The sequence below is a fragment of the Alosa sapidissima genome, chromosome 21, assembly GCF_018492685.1.
Source record: "Alosa sapidissima isolate fAloSap1 chromosome 21, fAloSap1.pri, whole genome shotgun sequence".
NCBI classification, from domain to species: Eukaryota; Metazoa; Chordata; class Actinopteri; order Clupeiformes; family Clupeidae; genus Alosa; species Alosa sapidissima.
This window is the reverse complement of record NC_055977.1, coordinates 16,141,298-16,153,805: the sequence shown is the minus strand read 5'-3', so window position 1 is coordinate 16,153,805 and position 12,508 is coordinate 16,141,298. Positions and strand designations below refer to the sequence as shown.

Sequence of the window (12,508 nt, the reverse complement as noted above, 5' to 3'; positions counted from 1 at the left end):
TCCAAGCACTTAGGTTTACCAAAGGGGGGGTGTGTGGGTGGGAGGGAGGGAGGGAGGGGGAGAGAGAGAGGGGGAGAGGGAGAGGGAGAGAGAGGGAGAGAGATGGGGTGGGGGGCTTCTGTCGGGGAATTTGTATGCTGGGCCTTTCCTGAAATATTCTGGGAATGCGGCGGACGGGGTCCAGTTTCCATGGCAACATTGGGCCAATGCGGGCCATGAGTTATTGCGAAGCTATGGGTGTTCTAATGTGATGCAGGTGTTTGAGTGAGTATGTACATCTGGGGATTGTTTGGTGCTATACAGTGTTTCTGACTCAAGGTTTGTGTGTGTGTGTGTGTGTGGGGCTTTTTTGCATTTCTGACGTTGTGATTCACAAAGCCTGCCTAGGGAAACACTCTCATGTGGCAAGAATAATGAAAAATGAAAGTGTGATTCAGTGCCGGCAGTTACCTGGTAGGGGAACGCAGATGATCATGATACACTGACAGCTGTTGTAGATTATGGTGCTGTGTGTGTTTGTATAAGAGTGTCCTAGGTGTCAATCTGCCATTTGTCAATTGTTTTCATGCCCTTAATTTGTACATTTGGTCTTTTCACCTCAACAATCTGTTACTCACTAACAGTGTATGTTATGTTATATGTGTGTTTGTGTGTGTGTGTGTGGGATGGTATGAAGAGAACTCCTGTCCTCTTCTCTAACCACTCCTCCCCTTCCATCTGTCCCTTCTCTGACAACTGCTCGCATTGCTCAGCACACACACACACACACTCACACACTCACACATGCTAATCCGTAATGAACAACTTGAGTGGAGTTGGTGATTGTGTGTGCGAGCGCATGAGTAATCAGCTTGTGTCTCGCTGGACACTCTCCTGTGGCTCTTGTTGGGTTGCTCGGGTTGTGTTTGCTAGAGTCTGAGTGACTTTTCAGTCAGGCCTTGTTTGGAACAAAGTGATGCATCAAAATTCACCCTTAGCCTCTGCCTGCCTGCTGACTGTAGTGTTAGCCCACCCCTGTGTGTGTGTGTGTGTGTGTGTGAGAGAGAGAAAGACACCACTCAAACCATCTCAACCTCTTTGTTATACAAGCGAGAGGAGCATAGCTCCTGTGTGTGTGTTGCGTTGCGTTGGTAATCGGTGTGGTAATAATGGTGAGTGAAGCACTGCTGTGCTGTTGACCTGAGGTCTCTGCTCTTTAGAGAAGGGAGAGTGTGTTTTGATGCCTCTCCTCATGCCCCTTCCCGAGATCACTAATAAAGAGCCCTGTGTGACTCATACGCAGACATATATGAGGCGCGCCACACACACACACACACCCACCTACCTACCTCTACACTCCTCACTCACATCAATACCTGAATTCGCATTCATAGAACAGCACACCAACCAGGCTCATCAACATAGCAGACTGCAATCTAGTTACACGGTCTAGCAGCAGCACTGTCAGCATCACACTTGCGTTTTAAAGTGGTGGATCTGAGGGATGGTAAATTGCAAGTGTAGTATGGATGCATTTCTCTCTTGCTCTCTCTCTCTCACACACACACACACACACACACACACACACACACACACACACACACACACACACACACACACACACACACACACACACACACACACACACACACACACACACACTTTGCAGCCAGATGTGTTTCAAAGGCAAGATCCAGAACATGAGTCTCATTAACTGCAGTCGAACTGCGCTCCTAGATCAAAGCCTCTTATTTTCCGATGATTGGGGAGAAAGGCTATTAATTTGTTCCTCTGATGCAGGGGCCGTTTGGATTTATGGCATCCAATAGCAGCAGCTAATTGAGTCACAGAAAACACTAAATCTCTGGAAGCCATTGTGTCTGGCCTAGTCACCCAGCATTGGACACTCAGTACTCTTCTTCTTTCTTTCTCTCTCTCTCTCTCTCTCTCTCTCTCTCTCTCGCGTGCTCTCGTTAAATCTCTTTCTTTGTCTCCTTTTTATTTTTCTCGCTGCGTCTTGGCGGAGTGTTTTAGATAATATTATTGTGATTGTGGCCAGGGCTCCGTCCATGTTCTGAAGCTGACCTGAAACTCAACACGGCCGAATGGAAGGGATTTATTATGTGGTATGGCATGGAGTTCAATCAGAGGGGGCATGCACTCTCTCTGTCTCTTTCAGTGTTCCTTTCTGTCTTTCTCTCTCACACACTCTCCCTCTCTCTCTCTCTCACACACACACACACACACACATTTACAACTGTTTGTGTCAGTGCAAAGGTATATAAATGTTGCACACACTCATCAGCTATATTAAATCTCACACACACACACACACACACACACACACACACACACACACTTGTGTGAATGCCATGGTCCAGCAGAGTGGGCTGGCATGTGTGTGGAGGGAGGGGGCGGGTGGCAGAGCAGTCAGCTCCACCCCCTCACCCCCCGCCCCCTCTCCAAGCTGTTTGTGTGGCATGAGAGGGCATCATGAGCACAAACACTCGCCCCCCAACTGCCCTCCCCACCCACCAATGTCATGCTCGCGTTCCAGTCCTACCACTCTAACGCCAGGCAGCCCCTGTTGTTCCCTTTTCACCCGTTATGGCATTCTCCTGCCACTCAGTCTCTGGCACTCACGCTGTCACCCCACTCTCTCTCTCTCTCTCTCTCTCCGCCTCTCTGGAACACGCCAGACTCGTCGCCGTTATCCCTTCGCAAGAGCTTCCTGCTAACGAAGCGCCCAGGCTTTTAAAACTTTGCCAAACGAAAACCGCAAACCAAGCCAGAACCGAAAGCCCCCCCCCCCCCCCCCCCCCCACTGGCACCCCCCTCTTGCCCCCCCCCCCCCCCCGGGAGGGACAGAATGAACGGAGAAGACTGTGTTGCTTTTGCTCGCGCCGCCTCACTCTGATGCCACCTGGTCCGGGAGGTTTGCTCCTTGATGTCGCTTTTGGCTGCTCGTTGGCGGTTGTCATAGAAACCGAAGACGTGCGGGAGCATGGCGGGGCCGACTGGCCTCCTTCGGCTCTTTCAAGTATGGCTCCAGCCCCAAGGTGACGAGCAGCACTCGCCAGCCAGAGGTAATAATGCCTTTACACACTCACGGTCACATAACTGTGCCTGGTGCAGAAGTTTAGAGTTGAGAGAGTTTATTGAGTTTATTGAACTTTCAGCAGTATTACAGGTCCATAACAGCAATTGTCTTCATAAACACTGAATTATATAGCGGTTACAATAAAATATTATTGCACTCTCAAGCATCCTCTTATGGATTCAGCCTTATTTTTTATTTTTTTCTACTTTATTTTTCTTCTGCTCAGATATTTTTTCATACCTTTTTGGCTGCGGTGAAATTCTGGGTATGTGGAAATTACATGAATTATTCTGGACATTTGGCGATGTGTTTTTGAGCACCACTCGGAAAGAAAATAACCGGTCGCTGGTCCTCTGTGCAGAGGGCGGTGACATGCGGGCCTCTCATCATTTGTGGAGCTCTGTGATTTCCACATGCTTGTTTTTGTTGTGTAGTGACTCACCGCTCCTAAACTCATCCTGGTGCTCGGATAGTGGCGCGTGACTACGGGGTCAGGAAGTTGGGAACACAGCTGCTGCTAAGATGCTGGCGCTCAAAGCAAAACACTTTTGGCCTTATGGCTGTCAATGTCCAGATGATGTTGACGAGAGACCAAATGATGGAATTATTTGCTGTTTATTATTTCTTCAAAAGTATTGTTTTACAATGATCATCATAACTATCAGAGGGCATGTTCAAAATGGTTCTCTCTATCATTTTAGTATTACTATTTGGTATTTGGTGGTATTTGATGTTGCAGTATTGCAGCCATGCTATTGGGAAACACACCCCTTGAATGCCACCCGCCTGCACATGTGTTGTCTTTATACGTAGCCCATAACACTACCTCCACCATATCTGTACAGTTTGTTGTTAGCAGTCATACTCAGAAGCTAATCGCTCATTTTGAATGAAATTTGGTGCTAGGGTATAGCATTGGCCTAGGCCTGTATTTTTCTCTCTTTTTTTCTGTTCCTTTAACATATTAACGTGACCTGATTCTAGTGTGCCATCTAGTGTGCCATCATTGAGCCATTCAGTAGCTTTATCTCCGTATTAGGCCTAGCAGTGCCTCGCTGATGGACCTTAAGTGACCAGTCCTTCAGGAGGGGGAGTCTGTTGAGGCAGGGGCTACTGGGCTAATCACCACACTTTCTAAGCTGCTTCAGGCTAATCCTGCTCTGTGCTTGCCCTCCAGTTTTGCTACACGAGCAGAAATTCAGAATCTGTCACACACAGCCCCCCATCCCCCCCCCCCCCCCCCCCCCACACAGACACACACTCCTACCTTTCAAAATCACCCAGATGGAGCTTTCAAACTCACCCAACATGAGTGAATATGGCGTTTTGAAACACCCAATATGGGCAAATATGGACCTTTCAAACTCACTCAACATGGTTGAATATGGGACCCCACCCACTGTCATAAGTGGGGTACTGGTCACGACCTCATGACCTTATTATGAAAGTTGATGGTTTAAGTTCAGGTTGACTACCACCACCACTTTCTAGCTTTCCTTTAGTGCTCCGAAAATTGCCTGTTGCACCCAGTGAATGAACTGGGCTTACCTCGGCCCTCTTTAGTGGTCAGGGCAGCACAGGCACACATGGCTCTTGGTCCGCAGAATTAGGACCAAGGATTAGGTGCAATCACAAACAAAGCCAATTCTCTAACCCTGTCTACACACACACGCACACGCACACACACACATACACATACACCCCTTCTCACTAAATCCAGGCGGCAAGACAACTGTTGGCCAGAGCTTATTGCCTGCCTGCTTGCCTCGCCTCGCCCTGTTCTTGTTCTAAGGGGAGAGGCTGCTAAAGGCGAGCCAAGCTTCACCATCAAATTTGGAAGGACCAGGGTTTTTGAAGGACCGGGAGGAAAGATAGACTGGAGACACTGTGGTTATTCTCTCTCTCTCTCTTTCTCTCTAAAACATGGCTATGGATTCTCTTTCAAGGGAGAGTTTAACGTTAACTGTTCACTAGGTCATTCTTCATATCTTGGGAACCTAATCCTGCAAGAAGTCGGTGGTCTTCCCTTCAGAGATCCTTCAGTGTGGAGAAAGAAGACTGAAGTCTTTGCCTTCAATAGCTTATGCCTTTGCTGTCTTTGTGTTCCGTGGATGGTATAGTGAATCTGAGGGCACTTTTTAAGGATGTATCTCCACTGTGTCCCCGACCCCCGAAGTGGGCTGGGCGTGTGTGCCGTGACGTCGCCAGTGGACTCCCACAGGTGGCAGTACGCGCAGACCGGCACCTCGCTGATTCAGCTGTCAGGTAAATATATGCCCAGGGGGCACAGGTGCCCCCTTCAGGAAGCGTGCTAGTCCGCCTTCTGCTTCTCAAAGCCATGCTTGTTTGGCTATAAGCTCACTTGCTTGTGTGTGCTGTTGCAGTGGTACGGGCTTAATGGCGTGCATACCCGTACATGTTTGAATGTGTATGCGAGTGCACATATGCGTCTATATTTTTATATATATAGATAACAGGGACGCATGCTCGTAGGTAGCTGAAATCCCTAGCTGGTAGTCTCTTCCTCAGGAATGTTTCCCCAGCTGATGACGTGTGTTTATGAGAACAAGGATTTTATTTTTATCACCTAAAGGACCTCCTTCATCTGAAAAAGATTGCATATTTCATGGCACAAAATGAACTGCTATGGAACGGTTTTCCTTTGGGTCATATATTTTGAACCTTGGGTAAAAAAAAATGAATGGTATCTGTATGCAAGATGAGCACTATGCATTGAACCCAGTGGGCTCCATGAGATTCATGTTATTGCTCCCATATCAGTATTGTACAGAGATGCTACGTACAGCAACTTAGCTAAACCTCATCACAACCCCCCCATCTCCCTAAAATGAACACAATGCAATCTCTGGCCTATTCATCTTGTGCTTTTGATCTCCTGTTGTGTTGGATCTCGAGCAAACGGCCCACTATGGGCCTTTTGCCTTCTTCCCGGAAATATCTCCCCGCTTTTATGACGTGATGTCATTTCTTCCCCTTTATCCCATTCTATCATTCATCCCCCTCATTTTTATGCAGGGGAAACTCCCCCCCCAACCCCTAACCCCTAACCCCCCCCACCCCTCAGGCTCTCCGTTGCCACGGTAACGGTCGTAAATGGGTACCTTTACGGTTGGTTTGGGACGGCTGGGAGTGGGAAGATGGGGAGGATATGAAGGCTATTTGTCAGGTGGAGGATGAGCTGTGGAGGGGGGGAGGAGGAGGAGGTAGTGTATGAGGAAGAGGAAGATGAGTGGAAGGTTTGACTGGGGGGGGAGGGGGGGGTGGAGGTGGAGTGAAGGTCCTCACTCGCTTGCCCCACCATGAGATCATCATCTGCAGCGCTGCAGTTGATCTTTCTGCCCTTACCCCCCTTCACACTGTCCTTCTTCTATTTTCCCCCCCTCCTTCTCTCCTGCTTTTATTCCCCCCTTCCTTCTCTCCTTCTGCTATTTCCCCCCCCTTCCTTCTCTCCAGCTTGTCCACCCCCTCTCTCTCTCTCTCTCTCTCTCTCTCTCTCTCTCTCTCTCTCCTCTCTCTCTCTCTCTCTCTCTCTCTCTCTCTCTCTCAGCTCTACATTCTGTACATCTTCATGTATGCTCATCAATGCTCAATCACTTGTCTTATCTCACTCTCCCATTCTCTTACAATCTCTCTCTCTCTCTCAGCTCTACATTCTGTACATCTTCATGTATGCTCATCAATGCTCAATCACTTGTCTTATCTCACTCTCCCATTCTCTTACAATCTCTCTCTCTCTCTCTCTCTCTCTCTCAGCTCTACATTCTGTACATCTTCATGTATGCTCATCAATGCTCAATCACTTGTCTTATCTCACTCTCCCATTCTCTTACAATCTCTCTCTCTCTCCTCTCTCTCTCTTCTCTCTCCTCTCTCTCCTCTCTCTCTCTCTCTCTCTCTCTCTCTCTCTGTGTCTCTCTCTGTCTCTGTCTCTGGCTGCCCTCTGATGGATCATATGAGATCATCCTTCTGTGCTGCTGCTGGTCCCCAGACTGATGGTCCACAGAGACCAGCAGAAGCAGTGGGGGATGAAATGTCAAGCTACTGTGTGTGTGTGCACGCATGCGCCCCGTGTCGTGTCATACAGCAGGTCAGAATATGGATGTGTTCAGAACCAATTATGTGTATCACTGTACATGTGTGTCCACGTTATTGAGCGGTGCTGCATGATATAGATGAGGTCATAGTGTGTGTGTGTGTGTGTCTGTGTGTGTGTGTGAGGCAGTTTCCTATCCCATGGAATGGTCACAGTACATTGATGTGCGTGTGTGTGGGGAAGTCATTTGAGTGGATTTTCCATTGTATTGAACCACACATGGTTCATTGATATAGCCTACTTTTGCTGATCTTTGCTGTGTGTGTGTGTAGCACGTTCATGGCTGCAGATGTGCTGCACAGTCATTCTAGTGTGTTTTCCATTCTATTGAACAAGTCACAGCACATTGTTATGTGTGTGGACAGTGTGTGGGTGGGGGTGGGTGTTTGTGTGTGTGTGTGTGGGTGTTTTTGGGTGGGTGGGTGGGGTGTGTGTAGTTGTGTACACACACACACACACACACACACACACACATCTGTGGTGATATCATGCTATACTTGGCTCGGCTCCAGGAAGGCTTGTCTGCGGGCTAAGAGGGTGTTGTGCCGCTGCTGTGCACTGACTCCTGATAGCAGAGCAGCAACTCCAGTTTGCTGAGGGATTCATTATCACACACTGCCAGGGAGATTAAAATGTGCAGGAATGAACAGGAGTTAAAGGAATTATCCGGAGTAAAATGCACTTTAGATCAATTTACAGATGATTGGGAGTACATATGTTGAGTTGACATCAAAATCATGTCATTCGGATGTGTTTTGAGAAAGTTCGATTTTACCGTTTTTAGTCAAAACTCGTTAGCGTGGAAGTGAGAAGGGCATATTATTTCGCCGCTACAAAACACTTTTTTTATACCTCTTCTACAGTTCCAAACAACATTACACTTACGTGGTAGTGAGTAGAGGGTCCCTAAAGCCAAACCGAAGTATCCCAAGGTCTTTATGTGGTCGGATAGAGAGTCCAGAATGAATTTCATCAAGCCAGTACCTTTCCGGAAATGTTGTCATCTTTGCTGCCATCTTTAGGGGAAAGTCCGTAGGAGTCGATTGCCGAAATTCACAATTTCGTCGCCGTTTAAAAAAAAAAAAAAAAAACACCATAGTCCAGTCCATACAACTTTACAAGTCAATTTCAAAAGAAATACTGGACTATGTTTTTTTTTTTTTTTTTTTTTTTTTTTAAACGGCGACGAAATTGTGAATTTCCAGAGCGTGTTACTCCCATACTTGGCAATCGACTCCTACGGAATGACATGATTTTGATGTCAACTCAACGTGTGTACTCCCAATCATCCGTAAATTGATCTAAAGTGCATTTTACTCCGGATAATTCCGGGCAAATTGTTAACAAAAAAATAAATAAATAAATAAATATATATATATATATATATATATATATATATATATTGATGACATTGTAGTGTTTGCACCATTTTCCTCTCTCTCTCTCTCTCTCTCTCTCTCTATATCTTTACGTCTCTCTCATATGGCTGTTATCAAAATATACTGATGACATCATAATGTTTTGTGTTTAATTCTCTCATTTAATGTTGCTTTATTAGCATGACTTTTTCTCTCTCTCTCTCTCTATATCTTTACGTCTCTCTCATATGGCTGTTATCAAAATATACTGATGACATCATAATGTTTTGTGTTTAATTCTCTCATTTAATGTTGCTTTATTAGCATGACTTTTTCTCTCTCTCTCTCTCTCTCTCTCTCTCTGTCCCCCAATCCCTTTTTCAAATGACTGGCCACAGCAAGCACAGGTGTCATGGCAGCAGTCAGCAGGTTGTGTTGACAGGAGGCCATCGTGTAATCTGCCTGGGCTCTCAGGCAGAGAGGATTGTGGGAATATGCCTGTCTTAGCAGATCCTGCAGCATGCCACTTCGCACGAAAGATACTTCTGAGGAATTTAGTCGTGTGTGTGTGTGTGTGTGTGTGTGTGTGTGTGTGTGTGTGTGTGTGTACCTGGGCCCAGGGGAAAGAAGTGTGAGGGTTGAGATGGAGTATGCGTGTGTCATGTTGGAGCTTCAATTTAAAACACAATTAGCCCGTTTCCTCTGTACTAATCCTGGAATGCAGAGTGGTCCGGCAGAGGATTAAAACTGCACAAACTAATAGGACAAGAGAGACCAAAAAGGAGAGGAAGGAAGGAAGGAAGTGTGAGGTAAAGAGAAAGAAGGAGAGAAGTAAAGAGTCATGCAGGCAGAAAAGATACTGAAAGAGTTAGTGAATTAGAGAGATGCAGAGCAAGAATAATTGGGCAAGACTGCATGTAATGCACCCCAGGCAACCGTGCGATATACAAACAGAGTAATGGAAAGACTGTAGAAAGGGAGAGAGGGACAAGATCAGAGGACTAGAGAAGGAAAGAAAGAAAGAAAGAAAGAGAGGGGTGCAAAAATAGAAAGGCCTCACCACAGAGGGGGTGAGGGTGTGACCTGTCTATACACACACACACACACACACACACACACACACACACACACACACACACACACACACACACCACACACACACACACACCACCACCACCCCCACCCTTTTCTTTTTCCTTTCACTCATTCACATTCCCGGAATGGAGAGATCAGTGGAGGAGTGTGGTGCGGCTCCATGGGGGCCGGCGCTAAATTTAGCGCCTGGAGCCGGATCGAGGTGGCCGGGGAGTAATAGTGAAATAACACACACATGAAGCCGCCAGGAGCACTACAGCCCTGTGGCAGGAAGTAAACCTTGTCCACAGCTTACAGGTTCATGTAGGAAGGATTTGTGGGTTTGTGAGACACTGATTTGGGGTGTGTGTGTGTTCGCGCGCTCCTCTTTTTGGCTCTTTGGCCCAGTACCCACTCGCGTTTAAAGGCATTTATTTGACGCTAATTAACCGATATTGGTGTCATGAGGTGATGAGAGCCAATAAATAGATAATAAATAGTGCTTTATGTCTGTAACTATCATTGAATCTGTAAAGTCAGACCCATAATTTATCTGGCGACTTTGTGACATTAACAACAATCTCCTGCTATGGCTCAAGTGGGAATGCAAGTCACAAGATTCTAGTTTTCGAGAAGGAAAAGGGCGATGAGGGACATTTCCCTCCCCATTCAGCGCTTTTGATGAATGAATGTCAAATTATTGAATTTATATCAGGCAATCAAAGTAAGGCCTTGCTCCATTGATGGCCCACTGTTTTTTTCAGGATTGCATAATATAATATAATATAATATAATATAATAATAATAATAATAATAATAATAATAATAATAATAATAATGTGAAGCCATTTAATATAGCCTAATCTGGTGTGATTGTCTCGAGGTTTACTGGCATGACTACCTATGGATGTGGCATGAATTATTCCTCTATTTAAGTCATTGTGCTAGAAATCTTTGTTGGCAGTGCTGACTGTCTCACATTTCATGGAGTTTTACGCTCACAATTCCATAAAGTGTTGTTCTGTGAGAATGAAAGCTCAGAACTTTGCTGTGACATGGGCACTTTGTTGTCGATTACGGATTGATTTGAATCTGAGATTGTCGCCGATTTTGAAAGAGACTTTTGTGACATCAGATCTGTTGCCATCAATGCCCCCCCCCTCTTTCTCTCTCTCTCTCTCTCTCTCTCTCTCTCTCTCTCTCTCTCTCTCTCTCTCTCTCTCTCTCTCTCTCTCTCTCTCTCTCTCATTCCATTTCTCTCCTTCTCTCTAACACCCCTCTCTGTTGCTCACTCACTCATTTTGATACACACACACACAAGAGCAGCATGCACACGCGCGTACAGAGCTCACATTGACGTAAGCCCCAATCCTTTCAACCTCTCTGAAATGAAGGCCCATTTTCTGGCTGTAAATAAGCAGTAATAAGCCTGCACTGCGATCAGAGACCCTTTTCAGTGCCGGCTGGGAAAGAGCGCTAATGGATGTCATAGCAAAAGTACGGCATGTCTCTTATGCAGACAAACAGCAGTTGCATTCTGGGTGAGTCTGCGCGAGCGAGCCAAACAAAACTGCCCTTATCTGTTCACCATAAAGTCCTGTGGTAGAATGACGTGGGGCATAGTTGGCAGGATTCTCAACTGGACTTATCTCACATCCCAGTGATACAGACGTGTGCTCTGTAACAGCACAGTGTTGCACGAGATGGACCCAGACAACCTCAGATATGGATGGCGGGCATACTAACAAGGAGGCTTAGGTCTCAAGGCATCAAGGAGTGTGATTCATTCAGGTTCCGTTGCTGTTACAGTGGACTGATGCTGCTGGTTGTGCGACATTTGTGTCCTCCACTCAACCTCAGGATCGTGTGCAGTGTTTCCCATACATTGACTTATTTGTGGCGGCCCACCACAATATCAACATTGACCACCACACAATGATTTTCCAGGTTGTACTAAATTGTGCTTAAATCTGGTTAGCATCATAACCAGGTAATTAGTGCTAATTAGTTAAAAACACTTTTGCATTCAAGTTAATTCTGCAAACCAGCAACCACCACAAATGGAAATTCAATTCTCTGGGAAACACTGGCATGGCTACAAAAAGCAGCTCAAAATCACTTTTCTGCAACACTCAAGGCATCAAGGAGTGAGATTCATTCACTGTCTAATTCTGTTGCTGTTACAGTGGGCTGATGCAGCTGGTTGTGCGACATTTGTTTCCTCCAGTCATCCTCAGGATCGTGTGGCTACAAAAAGCAGCTCAAAATCACTTTTCTGCAACACCAGCACTCCTTCCCTCCCCTCCTTTTTTTGCGCCACCTCGGCTTTAAGTGCTCTTGATCTGCATTTAGCTCTTAATCCACTTTTTATGCGCTCCGTCTCCTCCACCTAGTCCTCCATCTTTCTTCTTCTTCTTCTTCTTCTGTCTCCCTTTTTCCGCCGTCTTGTACACTGTCACTAGAACTTATGACTGGCATGAAGCTAGCGTTGGTGTTTTGCATCATGTGAAAGTCACTCCAGGTATTTCACTTCTGTTTGACATCTTAATACACCAGCTGAAGGGAAAAGTGTGTCTGTGTCTGTGTCTGTGTGTGTGTGTCTGTGTGTGTCTGTGTGTGTGAGAGGAAGGTTAAGCCTGTCCACGCGTTGACCCAGATGGCCAGCTGCTCTTTGGACCTCCTAGGGTCACTGGGAGGGTGAGGAGGATTTCAGAGTGAGGGGGGGTATTTCCTGTCTTCTCGTGTTCTCTGTCCATCCTTGTTGGTGTGTTGCCGTGTGTGGGGTAGGGGGTGAGTGATTAGCTTAGGAGTGTGTGCGTGCATGTTCTCAATGGGTCACTGATCTTCTTGAACCTTCACCCTCCCTCTTAAAGACCGACTGTG

The 12,508-nt window shown here is 46.4% G+C and overlaps 1 protein-coding gene across 1 annotated transcript in view; it reads left to right on the top strand.

Moving 5' to 3' along the window:
• The first annotated feature begins 2,945 nt into the window (after positions 1–2,945).
• Positions 2,946–12,508, top strand: part of trioa (trio Rho guanine nucleotide exchange factor a) — an 80,405-nt gene continuing 70,842 nt past the window's right edge. The window contains 1 exon segment of the mRNA XM_042077655.1: positions 2,946–3,065. Coding sequence (XP_041933589.1) covers positions 2,984–3,065 — 82 coding nt within the window. The 5' untranslated portion in view covers positions 2,946–2,983.